General features: G+C 36.4%; 1 protein-coding gene across 1 annotated transcript in view; it reads right to left on the reverse strand.

Moving 5' to 3' along the window:
* Positions 1–22,735, reverse strand: part of celsr1b (cadherin EGF LAG seven-pass G-type receptor 1b) — a 71,105-nt gene that overhangs the window by 27,664 nt on the left and 20,706 nt on the right. The window contains exons 3-8 of the mRNA XM_007238071.4: positions 19,895–20,117; positions 17,870–17,985; positions 15,428–15,516; positions 4,362–4,519; positions 1,747–1,910; positions 1,498–1,623 (exon numbers count right to left, since the gene is read on the reverse strand). Of these exons, the coding sequence (XP_007238133.3) occupies positions 1,498–1,623; positions 1,747–1,910; positions 4,362–4,519; positions 15,428–15,516; positions 17,870–17,985; positions 19,895–20,117 (876 nt within the window). The remainder of the gene's footprint in view (positions 1–1,497; positions 1,624–1,746; positions 1,911–4,361; positions 4,520–15,427; positions 15,517–17,869; positions 17,986–19,894; positions 20,118–22,735) is intronic.

The following is a 22,735-nucleotide window of genomic DNA, read 5'->3' on the forward strand; positions in this document are numbered from 1 at the left end:
ACACTGATTGTTTTAAGTTATTTAAAAACAGTGCAATAAAGACCAGACCACTGTATAATCAGTTCAAGCTCTCTTCAATAAAAAAATATACAATTTTCTCATGTCTGTATGAAAGCACATTGCGTTTCTAAGCTGCTTTACATGGAGACTGCTATAGGCCTCTAAGTCACGAGCAGTGGTGGTGTTATAAATTCTTGTAATATATTCGGTGAAATTATCCTCACATTCTGGCATTCTGGCAGCTGTCAATTACATATGGGACAAAAACAGTATTATGTATTGTGCATTTTATTCTAAACAACGCACATGAACACTGTCAGTTAGATTATCCTACAGCAGAAGAAAGTTCAGCAAGAACTAACCTATCTTCATACAATATATTTGCTTAAATGTGCCAAATTATATTTGTAACAATTTACTATATTTTGGAAATTATAATAACAGCACAGAATGGATACTGATCAAATGTTTGCCTGTGGGTTTTGGTTATAATGACTTTACGTCCACTTTTTTCTGGACTTTTTGTGATTTCTCACAGACTTTATGTGTAAGAATTTTACAGCTTACCTTTTCACCATAACTTTTGGTTTACATGGTCTCAACTGACCATCATCATACCAATACAAAATCTGCAGTGCTGCCTGGATATTTTAAATGATTATTTGTAGTGGTTATATAATATAAAAAAAATAATATTTGGGATAAATGCCCCTTTAAAGGCCCTTTCAAAATGCACATTAAAAAATAACAAGTGTATATTAATGATGAATTAAAAAACTGATTTTTAAGTTTTAAGCTTATTTTCTCTTAGGCCGCTCCAGTGAGCATCAGAGCTCCGTCATCATTGCTGCGGACCAAACAAATGAGCCTGCAGCAGACAAGCAGACAAAAGATTATACTCTGATCACCTCACTGACTATAAAACTGTAGAGTAGTCCATGCTGATGTGAAAGTTCCCTTACATTAAATATTATATACACTTTTGTATGTGAATAAGTCTAAAGAAAGTCATCTTTGACATCAGTGACATGGCAATATTGTTTTATTTTCAGAGAACTGAAGATACATGGTATATGTTTAGCAATTTATATGAATTAATTTTACATAATATTTCTCATATTGTCTCCACATTTAGCTGAGGTAAAGCTTAAGCTCTCCAGCCTGGCGTGGTAAAAGTTGTGGTCTGTCATGAAAGGGTGGCGCATGCTTTACAGGAAAAAAAAAATTAAGATGAAAGTTATGAGTTCTGTGTAGTCTGAATTCTTAAAAAATAGACTTAATAAATAATTAAATTAATTAAAAATATTTTTTTAGAGTTTTATTGGCCGAATGGCACCATATTCTGATGATGATCCAACTATTCTAATGGTAAAACAATTTTAGCATCTCATATAGTTTCATTTGTGGCAGTTGATTGTAATATTTTGCAGGTTAGCAGCACTTAGCTGTTTTAGCTGCAGCTGTGTGACTAAATGCAGTGAGTGCAGGTTCTCCTACCATGTTCACAGTTCTTTCCCCCGTAGCCGAGGGGGCAGCTACAGGCATGTGTGTTCCACTTGTTCACACACACCCCTCCGTTGTGACACACACTCCTGCTGCAAAAGTCACTCTTCGCCGGACAGCCTGGAACAGCATAGAACAGCATGGATAAGCTCACTTTTTAAAGTATGACTCATGACAAGTTCACAAAGACTGAAAGCAGCAAAGGAATCTGCAGTGAAGAGTGAGGCGTATACAGTGTCTCACCTGCAGCAGTGCCGTTATTGGCAATAAAGGTTGCCATGTCTAAAGGTTTGCTATCAATGATAAGGTTCCTCATGCAACCCACAAAGTCACGATTACGTATTGGGAAATCCTCCGGCAGGTCAGGAACTCCACCAAGCAGAAGAGGCCCAGTGAGGTCCAGAGACCTGCACACACACACACACACACACACACACACACACACACACACACACACACACATACATCCCTCAGGCCACAGTTTTCCAAAACACAGTACCATCACACTAAAGAGCCATTACAGTGCAGGTAATGTATGTACTTATGAGATTTAAAGGCATTTAAAGTTCTTTCTCTGAGTTCTTTCTCTGAAAAAAAGCTAAGTCTATAGGTGTGTCTTTCAGTTCTCATCATGTGTCAGACAGAAAGGCTCTTTTGTTAGCAGTATTATCCATATCAAAAATAAACATTCAGGCCTAATTCAGAAAGAAGGGTTAGGAGGTCATCTTAGAAACAGCTTAGTTGGAATAAACATTCCAGAGCTTAAAGGAATATGCTTTTAGCTTTATGATTAAGAACTATACAAATGTACCATATTTTCTAAGCTTAGGCAAAAATTAGGCAGCACAGACTATACAACTAGCATAGAGCACATAGCACACTACTAGTGTAGATTAGCCCACAGAAACTGAGCCCTTTAGAATTAAGCAATAATACACAATAGGGAGTGCTATGACTTGTAATATTGGCAGTGCTGTGATGCTCTACTGTGCCAATATTACATATTATAGCACAAATCTCGAGTGTATTATTGTGATTAAACCACAGTTCCATTATCGCTGTTTATTAAACGATTTTAAGTTAAAGAGGATGAGAAAATACAATCTGTTTGGTTAAAAACACATTGCAAGTTAAAATTGTTCCATTGCTGCTCTGTTTGTAGCTGCACTGTTTGGTTTGCAAGCGCTGCATTGTTGCTAGGTTACCTGTATGTGGCAGAGTAATACATGGAGAGCTTCGGTTACAGTGCATTACCGGCTGATAAAAGAACTCATAGAATGCCTCTCAGTCAATCACATAATCACATGCAGGGTCAGAAATAACTGTGGTATAAATGACTGGTTCATCATAAGACTGATTTATTGGAGAGAGAAATAAATTTTGTCAAAGTAAAAAAAAAAAACACTGCCAAGGGTTAAACAAATAATTACATTTTATCAAAATGCTTTTTTTTTCTACCAAGCAACAAAATTGTAACACATCACTGTGCCGCATCATAAACTTAACTGAGCTGCAGGTCTTTGGGTTCAGATTCAGATTACATTCACTTCCATGCATTGCTGTGTTTCAAAGCTTTTACTCAGTCACGCCTCACCTGAAGAGCTCAGGAGTTGTGATCCAAGTCAGACTGAGAAACAATTACGGAACAATGCCTAGATGAGCTCAGAGCGTGTTTGCACTGTGAAGCCCATGAGACAGGATTGGCATAAGAGTGAAGGCAGATCCAGAGAGATTAGAGGAGAGAGAGAGGGCTGTGAGTGAAAGGAGAGCAGGGGAATGTGCTGTAATCTCCTGTAATGATGAGCTATTCAACACCAGTATGCAGTTGGCGTGCCTAAGCCAACTCTTATGTGTCTGGCCTGATGCACAAAGTGTCTTGTTCAGGCTAAAGATCAGACCTCAGGGCTTGCGACAGAGAGGATGAGCTTGTTCGTCTGTCTGGTCATTTAAATGGTTAGTATGTCTACGTGCAAGAATTTAGAAGAGAGACAGAATATTGAGAACAAGACATTGAAAGGCACTTATTACCTCTTTATAAAATTAATGTGTTAGAATCTGTCATGTTGTGTTGACTTCTCAGTGAAGTATAGTGAAAGTGATGGTTTCAAGTTTCAAGTAGACTCCCGCTACTGTTTAAAGCTATGGAATGTATTTTGGAATTTTTAACAGTGACAGAAAAGACGTAAGCCAGACCATTTTTAAAGCATTTAAATTTCGGAAAGTGTGTAATGAATTAGCTCCAGTGCAAAAAGTAAAGAAGCTATTTCTGGACACTACAAAGATTTAACTGTGCTAATTTTAGATAAATGAAATTAGATTTTATGCTTAGTATCAACTTTCACTGACCACAATTTAAGAATCTTCATAGCACTCAAACATCATGCCGCAGCTTTTGTAATGCACTCTCGCTTATTTCTGATACAACAGTCTGTTTTCACTCAGGAACAGACTGAGAAATCTGGTTACTGAGCTAAAATCCATTTTTTAATCTGATCTTTTAGATTTTACTCTGATTTAAGAAACTAAGAAACTGCAGTAATTCTTATTGATTATAAAAGGATGTTTAAGTAGATAAACGCACAAACAGTGAATCATAACACTAAATATGCTTTGAAACAAGCAACAGTCTTTTAGATGAGCATCTAAAAGCACACTATCAAATCAGTCTTCTGAAACACAATGTTAGCTATTTAAAACAGGATTGGATCGTATCCATTCTTTTTTTTTCTTTTGAAGTCTGATCCACTGTTTTCTGCTGATAACAACCTGACAATGTTACTTATCAATGCCAATTCTATTTACACCAGAGAAAACAACAACAGTAAAAAAGACAGGGAGGATGTCCGTCTCACACTCACTTCTTCTTGCCTGTTTGGGTTCCCCGAGCTGCACAGGTATAGTTTCCGATCTGACCACCAAAGCGCACAGCCAGGGCAACATCACAGTCATCCACGGCAACCACAGCCACCTTCTCTTCTGATGGACCATGCGGGAGGCCAAGACGTCCAATATTGGGCTGGAATGATAAAATGTAAAACATTTTTTTTTTTTTTTTTTTTTTTTTTCTGCTTGTACAAGGTAAAATGACAGTAGGACTATACATTTTTTATATTTGTTCTCAATATTTATTTTTATTTTCTTTTAATGCTCTATGCACCCCAGCTTTTTTTAATATTGTATTTCTTTTAAATCCTGATTCAAAACTTTTTCCAAAATGATTATTTCAGGAAAATCCTGGAGACATCTCCAGGCGTAACAGCTCTGGCTATGGGGATTTTGTTTGGGTGGAGATAACAGGCCATGTTTGTTTCTAATCAGTCAGACACAGCGTGAGGGGTCTGTTTACCACTCTATGAAGCTGTGGCCTTGGCAGCTCGCTGTGTAATTGGATTAAGTCAGTGAAACAGGGGTGAAGAGCAGATACCAGAATGAGAGAGTGAGAGTGAGAGAGTAAGTGAGAGAGAAAAAGAGAGAGAGAGTGAGTGTGAGAGAGAGAGAGAGAGAGAGAGAGAGAGAGAGAGAGAGAGAGAGAGAGAGAGAGAGAGAGAAAAAAGAGAGAGAGAGTGAGAGCGTCATTCAGTGTTAGAAATCTCTGGAGACCTGACTGCTTTCCACAACGCAGCAAAAATCTGCATTATCACCCGCCAACACCCTTCCTCCACCCAGAGCCAGGGAGCTGCAGTCCTTCAGCCTTTTGGTCAGGAGTGTTGTGCTCGTGTTAATTCTGAGTGTGAACTTTTATAGTTACAATGCTAGAGAACACACTGTTGGACACACTGTTGGAAGTGAGCTGGAGAATGCTGTGAAGTTACTTTATAAAAAAACCAAGAGCACAAAACAGAGCATTTCTGTGTGTTTTTATTCGGGTTATAAACATAAATAATGTACTCATTCAGTCTTCCAAAAACCTCCAACAGTTAATTCATTACAAGATTTATACACTACTTTTTATGCCTTTTAGATAAAACTCAGATCTGATACAAAATTCTGCTGTCACAGCTCTTTTGTTATTATGTTATGATTTTGGTATTAAATTTAAGTTAATACAAAGAAAGTTTTTTATGGCAAACTTGAGAGCATCTTCAAACTACAGACTAATATTAAATTACAAAAAAATACAGCTTTAATAAAGAAAAAAGGGACCACTAAAATATTATGAGTTTCTTCGATTTTACCAAATTGAAAACCTCTGGAATATAATCAAGAGGAAGCTGGATGATCACAAGCCATCAAACCAAGTTGACTGCTTGATTTTTTTGAACCAGGAGTGAAATAAAGTTATCCAAAAGCAGTGTGTAAGACTGGTGGAGGAGAATATGGCAAGCTGCATAAAAACTGTGATTAATATTCCACCAATATTGATTTCAGAACTTAGCGGTCTGAGCAGAAAGGATGTCTGTTGAAGAAAGTATTCTGAGGATTTTAAAGTTAAGTGCAGCACTGTTGTCTTTACTTTATGTTATGAAAGGCTAAAACACAACTCTTCAAACTGCACATGCTAATTTTTTAAAATGCTAACTCAAATGACGCAAACATTTTGTGTAGATTTAAATATGTGTAAATATGTTTAGGGGATGTTACTCAGTTGTCATGACTTAAGGAGCATCGTTATGAACATGAAGAAGAAATAAAACAAAACTGAACAAGCTGACACTGGAATTTGCAACCGCGAAAGGGAGGTGAAAACACATGAAAGTAATCAGCCTTCAATCTCTAACCACTTACCACGCTATACTGTAACGTGGTGCCGAGGATGCAGAAGAAAGAATTTATAAGCTTTCCAAGACCAAATAAAACACATGGTGTTTTTGTTTTCAATTATTTTTTAAGCTGCAGTTCAAAAGTTCACTCAACATGCTAAAACTGGTAAAAGTTCTACAGTGTGTATTTCAATTTTAAAATAAAAATAAGCAGTCAGATAAAATAAAACCTTTTTTTAGCTTAATTTTATTTTTTTAATACCCGCTTATCTTGAGGAAGTGCAAAAAGAAACAAAATGAGAAAAAAGGGGAAAAAGGGAAAAACATTTTTGTTCTGTCTTCTGTACATCCTAAAATCCTTTCACTTTCTATAGCTTTCTATAAATAAATTGAAGTTTTACAGAATAAGTGTTTTGATATGGCCCTAAAATAAAATCACAATATTTCAGGATATTAATAGAAAATATTTCTCAAGAATATACTGTCAAATATGTATTTAATGTAAGTATAACACTTTTAAACATTCCGCAAAAGAATCTGCAATATTTTGTCTATTTTTTTAACAACGATACCAGAGTCAAAAATAATACTATAATAATAGTTAATAGTCATAAAAAAGGATAAATCTACCAAAATACTGTAGTGCAGAGTATTTAGAACATGCCTATAAACTGCAACATAAACAATCATACAAACAATACCTTTATCTCTATTATCACAATATGGATTACCTGAATAGTTTTATCTTAATACAAACATTAATTCTACACTCTGAAACCATATCCCTGTAATGGCTTTTTTTTACTGAATCTCCTCCCTATCACCCGACAGCCCCACTATAGACTGGAAAGGCAGGGGTCTGCTTTTACCAACAGCTCTCTCTTTCTTCAAACTAACCGTTTTTTGCTTTTAAACAAGCTTGGAGGACAATGGAAAGTCCCCAGTAGTCCTCAGTAGTCACAAGAACAGCATCCCTCCCAGTGAGAACACAGTCAAATGCATTCTTGAGGACCCTCAGCAATGAAAGACACGAGGCAGCTGGGGTTCAAGCCTGAATTAGGCCCAAAACCTGCAGAGAAAAACGTGCTCTCCACACATGGGGCTCGTCTAAACAGCCATTACTTTTCTGTGATATAAACCATTCCTCAAATGACTCCTCTGTTTTCTGTCTAGCAGACAACCTTCTACTGTATCTGTTGAGCATTTCTTTGGTGTTGAGAGGGGGTCTCTGTTTGCTAACGATGGAAGTGAAATGTGATCATTAAGGCATGCTAAGTGCTTCTGTATAAGCTACACCAAATCACCAGTTAACCATAATGAGAAAGTGCAGGTATACTGTAGCTGTCAGGCTGCTGGCAGTATGCTAAACAGTAAGTACCCACCACAGGCAGCAATTTCCACAAAGGTAGGCCTGACTTCAGCTTCATTTCCAACTGACTGGACATAGTCATCATAACACAGCAGGTAAGAGGTCTATTTACATTCTTTAATCACATACTGTGGCTCTGCCTTGAGCTTGTGTTGTGACTCACAGGGTCAGGTGTAGGCTGTGTATGGGGTACAAAATATGACTGAATGTGGCCAAAATATGTTTATTCATTTTCTGTGCCTTGAGTAATCGTTTAATTAATTTAACGGACTTTTAATGTGAAATAGCGCTCTTAGCGTTGCGTCATTCACGTAGAGGAAGCAGGTGGAGGAGGCGGAGGTTTTTAGAGTGGTGTGCAGGTAAATTTAACTTAGAACAAATCAATTAGATTAACATTAATGTACCTTAATAACAGAACAACAGCGCTGTGGAGTGCTGATTATTATTAATACTATCTAATGTGTGTGGTTAGTTTATTAAACTAACTAAACTTAATTCAGGCTTTATGTAACGTTAATCAGTAAACACAGCGTTGTGGACTTAATAATTAAATATGTTAGTTATAAGTAAAATAAGATAGCTACCCATGAACTTACTGTATTGTCATTTAGCTAAGACGCACAACGTAAAGCCAATGTTTATGCCTTTATTATTGATTAATGCCCTATATTTAATACAAGAAATCCTAAGTTGAAATAATTTATTTTAATGCAAAGTCTGACCACTGCACAAAGCCTTCTCCAGCACATCCCAAAGATTCTCAATGAGGTTAAAGTTTGGACTCTGTGGTGAACAATCCATGTGTAAAAATGAGGATCTCATGCTCCCTGAATCACTATTTCACAATTCCAGCCTAGTGAATCCTGACATTGTCATCTTGGAATATGTTAGTGCCCTCAGGGAATAAAAATCCATTGATTGAATAATCTGGTCTATATTCAGTATATTCAGGTAGTCAGCTGACCTAATTCTTTCAGTTTGGGTTCTGGGTTCTTTCTGTTGCTGAACCTAGACCTGACTAACTACAGCAACCACAGATCATTTGCTTCTTTAAATCCAGGTGTCGGCCAGGCAGTGTAGATATTAGGCTAAATTACCCAGTTAAAAAATGTATCACAAGACCAGTTTTTACTGGTTTCAGGTGGTGTAAGGTGGTCTTTTAAGGTTAAAGCTGAAACTACAATGCAATCACAACAATAACCAGCTCTTGACCAGCATGGTCATGGTATGTTGCATTTGATTTGAATCATGCTCGGTTATGCTGTTCATGCTGGTCACACTAATCAACAGCTGCTCATGCTGTTGTTTTTTTTTTTTGTTTGTTGCAGTGGCCTAAACCAACCAATCAATCAATTAATGTATTTATTCTGCGTCAAAATAAATATGTTATAAGTAGGCTTGTAAAATCGCATCTAAGCATTTTTTTTAACAAAGAACAAATGTTGCATGACATGATTCATTCATATATATGTTCTAACAGCTAAGAGTCAATAGCTGAGTTGGTCAACCAGCTAAATTAGCTTGAGCTAGTCATTCTGTTTTTTTAGTAATGTATTTTTACAGAACTTTTTTTACTCTTTGTCTGTTGTTTTTTTTTATTGGCCCATGCTCATTCTTGCATAACCCTACAGTACAGGATGAAAAATGTTGAAGCTAGGACTTGGCAGCTGCTCAGTTTTCCATCTGTTGCCAACCGAAGAAGAAATAATTGTCAAAACTGATAAAATCATGTAGATAAAAGATAAAGATAAATCTCTGTGGATACACTGTACATATCTTTCAGCATTTTGATCATGAAATATGACATGTTCAATATGAGTAACAGAGTTTTCTTTTTGTTCCATCTGTTCTTTTTTAAGAACTTAAAAAAATCGCCTCCAAAACCTGATGTTAAAGTTTTGTTAAAGGTCAACCTTTACCATTTTTCTATAAAATACGTCTCATGGTCTCCAAGTTCCTGGATCAGTCCTTAAAATCCCTGTGCTGTTTTTTTCTTTCCATATCTCTGTTTTTGTTTAAAAACGTCAAGAATTACATAAAATTGAGGAGCAGCCTGCGATCACTGGTCCACAGCAAAGCCATGAATGGGAGCATTCCTGCACTCTGACGCATGCGGCATGGACAACATCCAACTAATCAAGGTCCACACATGCCACGCTGTTAACAACTGTCACTGCGATTTAAAAGAGCATGTGGGTGAGACCAAGTGGGTGTGTGTGTGAGTGTGAGTGTATACAGAGGAAGTGTTCATACAGATCAAACTACATGCGGAGACACACTGTTTGAACAAGCATGAGACTCCAAACAGATGACACATCAAACTAGCGAACCCTCAACTTCACGCCATATCTATTGAGTAGTGTTCACAGGGTCACACCACAGTGCTGTAACTGAATCCGTTACTGGCTAAAGTCCAACTCTCTCTAACTCAGCAACAATAAGGAGCTCTGCTTGGTGCTCATTCCGCTTGAATGCCCTGATGATGATTCTGCATTCTTGTTTACCCATTCTGCATCCCCCCCATTCCCCTTTCCATACAAAAACACAAACTTAATGACAGCTAGGCACCCACAGGGGCACAGAGGCACACAGCTGCCAGTGAGCTTTTAACCTTCAACCTCATAACTCATCATATCGTTCAGTGCTGCAAAACAATGGCCTGCCATTGCTCCCTGCAGACCAGCAGGACTTTTCCTCTACAGTCCTCAGGACAGCACTATTAATGTAGCATCTGCGTCATAAACAAAAATGTTGGTAAAGTCATGTTATGGCTGATCAAATCAAAAACTGAAAACAAATATGGCTAATACATTATTGCTAGGACGATTAAGTGTGTACCCTTAAGAAAAGGTAGGTCCCATTTATAGGTATACATAGTCTCTCTGAGATCAGGAGATATAAGTAAAAAAAATGTTGTGGTTAATAAATGACAGAGCAATTAACTATATGTTAATTTTTTGCATTACTATATGGAAAAAGGCTGAAACAGGGACGCTTAGACTTTTTTCTTAGAAGATGAAAGTTTAGTGTTTGAAAAAATAATATCTAAAAAGAAAAAAGTAGATGTAAAAAGCTAGAGGTATATTTTACAACCCCAAATCAGACTAATGTTAGGACAGTATGGAGAAAAAAAACAAATAAATAAATAAAAAAGAGAAAACTACTTTGACTTCTATTTCATAGCAGACAGTATGAATCAAATATATTTTTTCTGGTTAATTGTATTTAATTTGTTGTTATAAACAATTCTTGCATTTCAGTCCTGCTCAATGTATGTTTCTACATTAATGGTGGATCAAAAAAGGGTACTGACAGAATTCCATATACCATGACAGAATCTAGATACTTTTTTCCTTCTTTGGTCCGGAGCACACAGGCCTCATTGGGATAAATATGCAAATCACTTCCAATTGTTCTTTAAAGAACATTGTATTTAAACATTTAAAAATATTTCTTACACATTTGTTGAGAAACTGGAAATTCTCAACCCGTACAGATTATTATTTTTTAAATGACAGGAATGAGTAAATATCAACAAATTAAACAAAGTTGACAAGACATGAAGTTGCATTCATAATGTCTGCCATCAAATAAAGGTCAAACTAAATATAAGTTGAAGTTTTCTGATTTGGGTTGAACATGTAAAATGTAATTTAGATATAATTTGGCATACATTAAATAGTCTATATTTTGAAGCAATCAAAAATATATAATAAATGCTGCTAATACTGAATACTGAAATTTTATACTGAATTACAGTACATTTTCCAAAACTCAGTAGTATGACGTAATTCAGACTGTAACATAACATATTAAGTAGTGGTGTCATTTGATTAAAAATATATTATAGCACAACATCTGATATTTCACAACAACATTCCATGAGTGATCAGAAATAAAATCATGATTTAAAAAGTTAAAATGAGAGATTTTCCCTGTATTTTTGGTTGGAAACTAGAGGCTTTTTAATGTGAGACAGAGTAATATATCTACCTTTTATACAGCAAAACTGTTAAAGCCTCTGTAAACTAAGTAACATGCTTAATTTTCCAGATTAATCACACACATTTACACTTTAACATTGACAAAACTAATGTTAAACTCTTGTGGCCAGTCATGTTTAGGTCATGCAAATTTAACCTGAATATTGCTGTCAATAAAATTGATTTGGAATAAATTCAGTTTTTCCTTCCAGCACTGCTGCAGGTTTTACCATATGGTCGAGCAGAGAACGTACAAAAGATAACTTTATGAATTAAACATTCAAATGCTACGGATTTCGTTAGAACTGTGTGAAAAGCAGAGCTGCATGTGTATATATCCGCAGAAGAAATTTGTGCCATCTGGCTCTTTCAGGGACCCAAGCGACTCATTGTACCCCAGATTAACTCAGCGGGGGATCAGCATTGTCTGCATCTCTGCTGGGGTTAAACCCAAACTTGGTCTGAGGAGGTTAAGGGGGAGAACCTCTCTCACAGTACTGCTTACAATACGAATAGGGTACTATCAACACAGATACCAGAATTTATTTATGAACAAATATTCCTTTACAGACTATTTGCAGATTATGTCAACTGACATAATTTGATTTGTCCAAATTTGCCCAAACCTGATCAAGTTAAAATGTTTTAATGTTATATTTTACTTTAAAATGTAATCTGTATGTGGTGAACAGCTAGCAGCACAGATCGCCCTAGCTAGCTATACTCTAGAAAAGGTTCTTGGTACAGTACAGTGCTCTTTCCGATCCTGCCACCAGATCACAGCTGAATGTAATAGCATATTAGGGCCATGCTAGTTTGTTTACCGGGCAAGGTCAAAAAGATAAAAACAGTAAAAGTACTGCATATTTGTACTGATGGTCAGCCGGATGGGGATACACGCTTCCTTTAAAAGTTCTTATGATGAGATAAATTCCAAAGCTTTAACAGGAAAATATTCTCTCCAGAAATATCTGTTTCCTGTTTTTTTTTTATATTGGAAAAACTAAAAGGCTTTGTGGGGTCAATAACAGAGATTGAACAATTTATCTAATACATATATATATATATATATATTATTTTTTCTTTTTGTTAATTTAAATTTTGAGGATAGGTCTAAAATGATAGATTATAAAATTGATTTTGTTGAACTTTAGATGTTTTTTAAATCCCCTAAGCTCTAATAAACAGATTCTAGTGCACTCTAAGCAAAAAGGGTGCAAGCTAAAAGGTTCTCTCTGTATCTCAGTATTCCATTTACAGAAGGAATTTTACAGAGACTCAAAATGTGCTTTACCAAAAAGCTGATCAGGACTGTTCTTTAAATCAGTGTTCTGTATAGAACTAATTCTTGTACAAAAAAGAACTTTCTTAAGGACATTTGTAGGAGTGTAGAAGCTTCTCTTTCACATGAACCAATAGCAGAGTTTCTCATAGTCATGATATGTATATGTGTATTGGTTGTAGGCCCTGGATCAGCTATAATCAATAGACTTGGTGTGATGATGTGACAGGTCTGATCTAAGCTGCTTAAAATATATACTGGACACTGGACAGGCTATATTTCATTGATCCTTTTCTATCAATGTTCAGGTTCTCTGCTGTGAACGTACCAGCTTTTGATTATGTTTGACAGATGACAGCTCTCGAGGCTTCACTGTCCTACTTTTTCATTCACAGACTGTAATTTGCTGGACAAAAGACCCATTAAACCACTAAAATCTGTCATTCAGATGTAGAATGAGCCATTTGAAAATACCCCAATGAAGATTTATGAATGATATTTGTAAAATATACCAAAAGAATTAAAAAGCAATTTTAGTACATTTTAGTAATTTTAGCAATTAAGGAATGAAAGTGCAACAGTAAGTTTGTAACGATTAACATTAACACACTCAGTATCTGTTTCTGTATTAGCCATAGCTCTATAGTTTGTGCCCATCACATTCTTATATTCATAAATTAGTACCTGTTATATTAGCCATAGTTCACATTAATTCTCTGTACTGTTTTTGTTCTGTTATTTGTTTGTTGTTTGTTGTTTGTTTGTACTGAGCGGGTCAACCCGAGTAGGATGGGTTCCTCGGACTGAGTCTTGGTTCCTTCCAAGGTTTCTTCCTCTTAAAGGGAGTTTTTCCTTGCCACTGTGTCACCATAAAATTGGCATCTCTGTGGTGCTGCTCATAAGAGGCGTGGACCTGTTTTTCCTGTAAAGCGGCTTTGTGACAACCTTTGTTGTAAAAAGCGCTATATAAATAAAATTGAATTGAATTGAATTGAATTGAAGTTTGTAACTCAGATTTTGTTGTTTCTAAGAATACATTAAAGGAAACCATCTTTTCACTTAAACAGCTGACACTAAAATGCTTTTTATATTATTTTTGGACAACTAACTTGATTGCCAAATATTTATTGCATCTCTAGTTAGTTTCCATTTCTTAATCTGTCTTCTCTATCAGGGATAAACAATTCAGTTGAGTAGATATTTGTCAGCAGATTACTACTACTTAACCATTGTTTTTTGGAATCTCACATGGTCTAAAGCAGGGGTCGGCAATAGGCGGCCCGCAAGCATGAAACATCTGGCATAAAATGCTTCTCTGGTGAGCTTTTGTTTACATGCCTCCCCTGTCTCTCTGTCGCACTCGGCGTGACTTTAGTTTCCACCTGTTCTCGTTTTTCCGCCCGTTCTCGGGCTCTCTATCTCACTAGTCAGGGCAGCGGTAGTGTATTGGACTGCGACCCTGATGACACTGGTTCGATCCCACGCGAGGAGCTACGTGTTTATTTATTTATTTATTTTTCCTTTACCTGTTTTGAATTCAACTGTTCTGAAATTAGGTTCAACAACCCTCTGGGCTGGAGAGCTACTAGTCTATAGCACCCCATCCCATTACACTTCATTTTCCAAAACATTTTTTTTTTCGCCCGCCACTTAATGGCTTGGAAAATATCTGGCCTGTGGCCAAAGTTAATTGCCGACCCCTGATCTAGAGTTTATAAATTTTACAAACTAATAAATAAGGGTGAGCTTTATTGTAAAATTTAATAATAGATAATATTAACATCAACAATGCCATATGAAGGTGAAGGTAAACAATATTGCTCAGACATGCTAGACCTTTTTTATATTATTGTAGACACAATTATATTTTTGACCAACTAAAGCCACTGTTGGTGTTAAACTGTAACAACCTTTGGTTGATTGGTCTAACAATAGATTTTTAGTAGCTTAGAGCTATGAAATGTGACACGTGATATATTACATAAGCTCTAAACGCATGGAGTGGCCTATTCTCTTTTTAGGTATGTAACTCAAGGGCCTTAGGACAGCACAGGATCAAAGGACGAGACAGGCAAACTCTCTCTTTTAGGACTTCCATGAAATAGCCATAGAATTTCATATAGATACTAATGCAGCTACACCTGTGTGTTCTCCTTTCATACAAAATATAAAGGTGCTACACTAGTACATATACGTGCATTCAAAGTTGTACATTCTTCTTTTCAATGAATCACAGTACAGGGCAGACTACAGGTCTTCCAAGCTTGTATCTAGTGACTTATCTAGTTCTGACTGACTGGCTATTTTAAATGTGTTAGCACCATAAAGTGATTACTGATGAAGCAAAATATGCAAATTACAAAATGCAGTATTTTGTCTGGGTTCAGGTGAATCAAAACAGGAATCTGTATTCATTTTACTCATTGATCACAACTAATATGTCATTTAGTTGTGATCCATGTGTTTTTTAATACAGTACACTGCACAGTGTACTGCAGTCACAGCAAACATCAATATAAACACAATAATGGTGTATCAGTGTTTAGTGACAGTCATGGAAATAGTGTAAAGTTCTCAGATGTTTTTTTACCTTGTTGTAATAGTGCAGCCACACTGTGTGCCACTGTCCATCACTCACTCCTGCAGCTGCAAACGGCGACACTGTAGTCTTACTCTCTCCTGCAAAGAATAAAGGCAACAAGAATTTTAATGAGTTTCTTACATTTTTCAATATCAAAATGCAAATAAAATTACTTTTAGTCAAACTTCCATTCCAGAGATAAGAGGCTTTGTTACAAAAACAGCAGTATACCAAACTATTACTATATCTGATTAAAGGGTCTACATCCTACATTTTTATACTGGCCGATTATGATGTTTGTGTCGGTTTAATAAACATTACTGTACTTATTTTTATCCCTGTTAAAAACTGCTTTTTCTGTACTTTCATATTTAAACAAGCTTGTGTTGTATTGTGCCTCATTCAAAAGTCATTTCAAGCTAAAGCACTTTAATGCAACTAGGCATGGCTAATCTTTTAATTATTTAATTTAATTATAACAACTAAAAAAAGCTATTTTCAAGTTTTCATGTATCGACTGCAAAACTATTCTATTTGTTAATGTATGAATGCATGTACATATATATGTATGCATTCAAACAGTTTAGTTTGGATACTCAAAATATTGTAAATACCACAGAAACATACTTCCTCATATCACTGAATCTGGGTATATTAAAGTGCTTATTCAAATGACTGTAAATCTGACAACGCATCACAGGAAAGTCAGTTAAGCTCTTAAATATATCATGCTTGCCAAACCAATAAAATAGTTCAGTAGCACACAGCAGAACTCACAAGGAGTATTGTAATATTGATGGCGTTCTTCCAGTTCAGTGAACGCAATAAGTGAACCATTTCAGAGAAGATAATGACAGTCCTGGACCTCCCATGAGGAAAACTCCTTAGACAAGACTCATCCACACGCTGTGATGTCTACTCTGATGTTTACTCCTCTATCCTACATCATTATCCCGAGCAGTGATCGTATCAGGGGCTTGACCTTTGATTTTTCTGAGTTCATGATTCACCAGAATTGCAATGTTGTCCAAATTCCTTCATGCCTAGACAGTGAGATGATGTTTTTGAAGGAAATACCTTTCAATACTTTTACTATCGACTACTGTCCACGGCTGAGCGTTAATACATGTAAGATGCATGGAATTCACCTATTCACACTCAAGGACAGAATCAGGACACATTCCAGCTGTTTTTTTTTCATCTGGAAACAAGTTCCAGTGTTAAAGAGACAAGAGGAGCTTTCTGAGGCATGTTGACTCCACGCCAGCCCAGGAGGGCCCGAGCGAAAGGGTTAGAAAAACAAAAGGACAGGTAGATAGAGGATGTGTGTTCCAGTGCTCTTTGGCCAGCTGCTTCCTTTGGCACAATGCCCTCACACACAGATATGTGCTAACGTTATGAGACTAGGCTCTCATAAAAATGAGGGAAAGTACTCCTGCCACTGGCTGTAGTGTTTTGTAGCAAATTTTTACGCTTTGTTTAACATTATCAGCCTCTCATACAACTGCTAGCTTTAGGACTGATATGTGATGCCATAAAATTTACTTTTATACTTCTGCTTTCTCCCCCTGCCGCCATCAAGTCTACGCACTACAATTCCCACAATCCTCCAAAAAAATTCAATCACTGTCACTAATCAGCTCTCACTAATCAGCTCTCACTTAATCATTAACATTTTTTTTAGTTCTCTGTCACCTGAATACTGATTTCCTTCACTTGTTTGACATCAGCTTTCTGTGTATTACCTGTTTTATTACATTACACTCTGTCAAGTTCTAGCAAACTTAGCAGCTGTGTACCAGGGGTTTACCCTGTTCTTGTTTATATTTTTCTTGTGCATTCTACTTTTGGCTTTCTTATTTCAGTTGTTTTACGACCCCAGCTTGTTTTTGTTGTTATTCCTCTTGTTTTGATATCAGCCCTTGTGCTCTTGTTAACATCCAACACTGCTGTCACTCAATAGAATACTTTGGAATAAATCTTGCTCAGTATTTTACATCTATGAGTATCTGGGTCGTCTCCCAGATGTTACAACAATGTCTGTATTTGCTGGTTGTCCTGTATTGTGTTTCATTTAAAAAGCAGTTCAGGCTAAAACACTCCTTATAACTTCATTTAATAGATGTAAAGGTGTTGGTTTTTGTGACTTCACAAACACAGTAAATTTAAACTGAATTATATTACTTCATAGTTTCAGTACATGGAGGTAATGAAATGGAGAGGGATTTATCATTTTTATTTACATATAAATTAGCCTCTTCTTATTTATATCAAACATGCAACTTTATGTATGTTACTTTCCAGAACTTACCTACATTGTTTTTATCAAAAGGAAATAAGCTAAATAATAACAATACTGTATAGAGTAACACAATGTTATAAATATACACAATTGAATGGAGTAATTGCTGCTTGTTTTCACACACATACACACAACTCTTGGTCACTCACCAGCTGAAAAGGTGAGTTGGATCTGCTCGTCTACGATCTCCACAGCAATGAAGTCATGCTTCTCATTAAATCTGCCATTATACAGTAAAAGTGCATTTCTCTCTCTTGTGGCAAACCTGTTGAGGACAAGATTTATTCTGGTAAGACATCACCAATATCATTCCCCAATATAATTTTCATTTTCAGAACAAAAACAGAACAAACACTTGTAATCATTGGTTTTGAATAAAAATGCCTAAAAACTAAATTACAGCTCTGAAAAAAATAAGAGGCCAACTACTTCAGTTTCTGAATCCGTTTCTCTGATTTTGCTTTTTATAAGTATATATTTTAGTAAAATTAACATTGTTTTTTTATTCTATAAACAACAGATAACATTTTTTTCCAAATTCCAAATAAAAATATGGTCGTTTAGAGCATTTACTTGCAAAAAAAAAGAGAAATGGCTAAAATAAAAAATAAAAAAGATGCAGAGCTTTCAGACCTCAAATAATGCAAAGAAAACAAGTTCATATTCATAACCTTTTAATTGTTTAGAAATCAGTATTTCGTGGAATAAACCTGGTTTTTAATCATAGTTTTCATGCATATTCCAGAGGTTTTCAATTTGGTAAAATCAAAGAAACTCATCATTTTAATGGTCTCTTATTTTTTTCAGAGCTGTATTTCCTCAATCCTGAAAAGTTCAAAAACAAACCCACAAGTACCACCAATAACATCTCTGCACATAGGATGGGTGTGAGTGAGGGAAGAGAGAGGGAAGGGGAAAAGGAAGTGAAAGAAAGCAATGGAATAAAGCACACAGCAATTACGGTAATGACGCGTTAATAGACGGCGAAGTCACTGGGGACGATCTGACCCACAGGTGTTTGCCAACCCGCAGTAGCTCAGCTAGCGCCACGCTGGGGGCACAGGGGAGGCAGATAGGGAGAGATGTCAGATTGCATATGGCACCAGGGCAGACTGACAGGAAGTGGGAACAAAGATCCACTCGGCATGCTACATCCTGTTTGCATGTCTGCCATGGAGATGAGTGATAAAGTTTGGTGTGTATTTCTTTGTATCATTTACACCTTAGGGGACACGATTTAAACCCTGTGGGAAAGTGGGGAGGGGTGGTGAAACTAGGGCTGGTCACTCCTGGGTTCGGATGAGTGATGTGGTCACGCACATTATATTTCTCCAATTGTTTTTGGGAGATGTTCGTCCAGAGTTTAGGACTGTGATGGGAATGTCTCCAGATACACTGGCTGTATTCCCCCCAAAGTATAGTTGAACGAATAACCATATATCTACTATTTTCCCATTTTAAGAAAAATCAGATGTTTTCATTAGTATTGTAAGTAGCTTTATTTGAAGTGTCTTCATGAATACAGAAAGTCTAAAAAAAACATACATTTTAGATTTTATTGTAAAAAAGGGAGAAATGTTTGATATGTTGTTATTTATTGAAAAAGCTCAATTACTTAGCATGTCTCATTATTGCAAAAAGCAGTGAGTTAGTGAGGGAGAATGTGCACACAGTCAAAATGAAATTATTTTCATTAAAAGTACATTATTGATTTGCTTTAACAGGGTCATGTTAAAGCGTGGCCAGATTAAGTACATTCTCATTAAAATGGTGCTGGTTTAAAAGTCATGGGACACAACACTTATTCCTGTCTCATGGCATGTAGCATTTGCAGAATATTAGGAAATCAGTAAAGAGATGTATAGTTGTTTAATAAATCTGAAACAAGAGGAGTTATGGTGCATGTCCATGTTGCTCTTATTAAAATGTACCCTAATGTGTTATTGGAACATTTTGTGCTACAGTGTTTTATTTATAACCATAAAAAATATAGATTAAATAATTTAAATACGGACTTCAGACAGATTTTTGCTTGTAAAGATAAAACAACTAGATGGTTTAACCTCCTGAGAAGCCTTTTATGATTAACAGTGCTTACAAAGTCACTATGAGGAGCACATGTAAAATGTAAAGGTACAGTAAAGGTAACAGTAAAGGTCCAGAGCAGTACTCACATGAAGGACAGGGTGAAGTGAAACCTCTGTCTGAGGCCCCTGAACGTGACGAAGGCGTGCCCAGGGAAGCTGCGTGTGGTCATCTGACAGTAGGGCTTCTCAAACTCTCCCTCAGGACACTGGCACATAAACCCCCCCACCAGCAGGTCCACACAGCTGCCCCCATTCTTACACACACCAGACACACAGCGGCCAGAGCGGGAATTCACCTCACAGTGCTCTCCTGGAACAAAAAGAACAAAATGAGTCTCAATCAATCAGGATGCCTCAGTCAGGGCCAAAATACACCACAGCTTTTGATTTAGACCAGACAAACACAACAGTTTAGATCTGCGCATTATTAATGAAGAGCTTGGCAAAGGAGATGACACTTAATGAAAGTGATGGATCAGTTTATATGACTTATATGTCTTAATGTTTTATCCATTTGTTTACAGCCACACACAAAGTAAATTAATTTGTCTAAAGAGCAAAGAAAAAACATTTTCCCACAGACCAACATATTTTTAGGACCCCAGGCCTGACAAAAATTTTTACAAGCACATCACTTTCTCAAGCAGATCTATCACCCACACCAGTGACTGATTTTCATAATTTTAACAGTCATAACATTAACACCTCCTTGTTTCTAGTCATTGTCTTTTTATCAGCTTCACTGACCATAAAATAACACTGAGATCTGCAGTTACTGGTGGTATAGTGTTTTACTACATAGGTTTCTGAAATGTTATGTAGTTAGTGTTTCAATTTTTTTTTTTTGCAAAGGGCTTTGTATTTAAGAGAATAATATAATATTATGAATTTATAAATTTATTCTCATAATATTTCAACTTTAATCTTAAAATTTGTAACTTTAATCTCGTAATATTAAGACTTTATACTCAAAGTAAACGGTTTGCTTTATTTTATTTTATTTTATTTTTTAGAGTGGCCCTAAAATGCTGTCGTAGTTGTGTTATTTACGTTTTATCAGGATTTTAACCTTAAAAACCTTTAAAAAAAATGGACAAGCTTTCCATATTCAGAAATAGGTCTAGGCTCTTAAAGTCATACAGCCGAGTACAAAGAGAAAAGTAGCCAGTCTTTTGGTAAACAAACAAATGCTACAGCCAGGTTGGCTTAGCTAATGTTACTATCCTAGCCTCATACAGCTTGTACCTTTCAGCTCAAAAACAGCCAGTTGTGGAAAGAAGGAGTAAACTGACACCAAGTGTGAAAAGTGATGCTAAATCCTGCTCCAAAGCTGCTGTGTATGTTAGAACTGTGACTCTGAACACTGCCGAGCGTGGCTGTTAGCATCACAGCTAACCTACTCCAGCTAACCTACTCTGACAATGAAAATTCACACTAGTTTCTACACTTCACACTAACCTGTCTGCACATTTCTACACTGCTTATTCAATTATTATTTTTTATATTCAAATAAAAAAATAATCCACAATACAAAGTAAAGCTATAGATAAAAGGAACCTGCTAGCTAGCTAACATGGTATTAGCTGCATTTTTAAACACAGTGCAGAAGAACGGTAAACAAATCTACACACAGAAATAGGGCACTTATTACTACTTTAACATCTGCCGCTTACAAAAAGAATCCTTAACTCTGTAACTATGAGTTTAAATATTGAGCTACTTTTGAATCGCTACCTATTACAGAATATTGCACTATATAATGTGTCAGCTATTTTGTATCGCTGTACAAAATCTCAAGAGTATATTTTATTCTCAATATAGTTCACTATCAAACACCCATTGTGGCTAGCTTGCGCCAAACACTTTGTAGGTAGTGTAATGGCAGTATTAAATGAGAGATACATTAAAAATGTAGCCAAAAAGTTTAGAATATTTAACACAATTTTCTTTATTTTGTGATTATTTCTATTTAGTGCTAGTTTGATCAGGTAGGTAGTTTAAAGTTGAAACAATGTTTTACATTTTGCGAGTCAATTTAAATGACTCTGTATAGCACCAAATGCTAAAATAAGTGCTTGCTTCTTTGGAGGGGTTCTTAATGCCAGGCCACATCAAATGAAAATACATTCTGCAATCCATCCAGCTTACAGTGGTGTCTAGTTTAGTCTGAGACACTGCTATGTTTTTCTTCCCTCAGGGTGTCCAAAAACACAGCATTCACCACTGTGCTCAGTGACCCAGGCTGACCCCTGCTCTTAATCTAACCAAACTAGTCCACAGCCCAAAGGCAGCGGGACAAAGGAAGAACCTTGGTGGTCTGGAGGACACCTGCCAGCCCCCGACAGAACCATTCTGGAAGCCCACATCTCGAAAAAAACGTGATGACAGCTTGCTAATGGTGGATGATGCTGAGGGAGATTACATCATTGCAGTTTTTGTTCTCCTCTGAGTCAGTGTTGCTTGGAGGGTTCCTCCAGGTTGTGTATTTGCTGGCTGCATGAAGGCAGGGTATGAATGAAAATTGAAGGTGTTTGATTATATCTAAGATAACGTTAAAGCAGGGAAATCCAGATGCAGGAAGATAGAGCTTTAATGGTGTGATATAGACTCACTGAGGCTTGTTATTTTGTTTCCTGGGAGTGTGGGTGTGGGTGGGTGTGTGTATAGGAAGCTTTTAGTGTAACACTCACTTGCATATTGGACACCACAAATGCAAGCAACCGACAAATATACATTACTCGTCAATCAACTCTACCCGCATGTTTAAAGCATAACAAATGCATAAGGCATAAAATTTAAGACATTATAATATTATGTTTGGCATTGTTATTATGGTTGGCATTATGTTATACTGTATGGTTATATAAGGGCAAACCCAAAACCTTGTCTGGTCAGTAAAGGGCTTTTAATCAATAACAGATACTGTCT

Source organism: Astyanax mexicanus, chromosome 10 (genome assembly GCF_023375975.1).
Source record: "Astyanax mexicanus isolate ESR-SI-001 chromosome 10, AstMex3_surface, whole genome shotgun sequence".
Lineage (NCBI taxonomy): Eukaryota > Metazoa > Chordata > Actinopteri > Characiformes > Acestrorhamphidae > Astyanax > Astyanax mexicanus.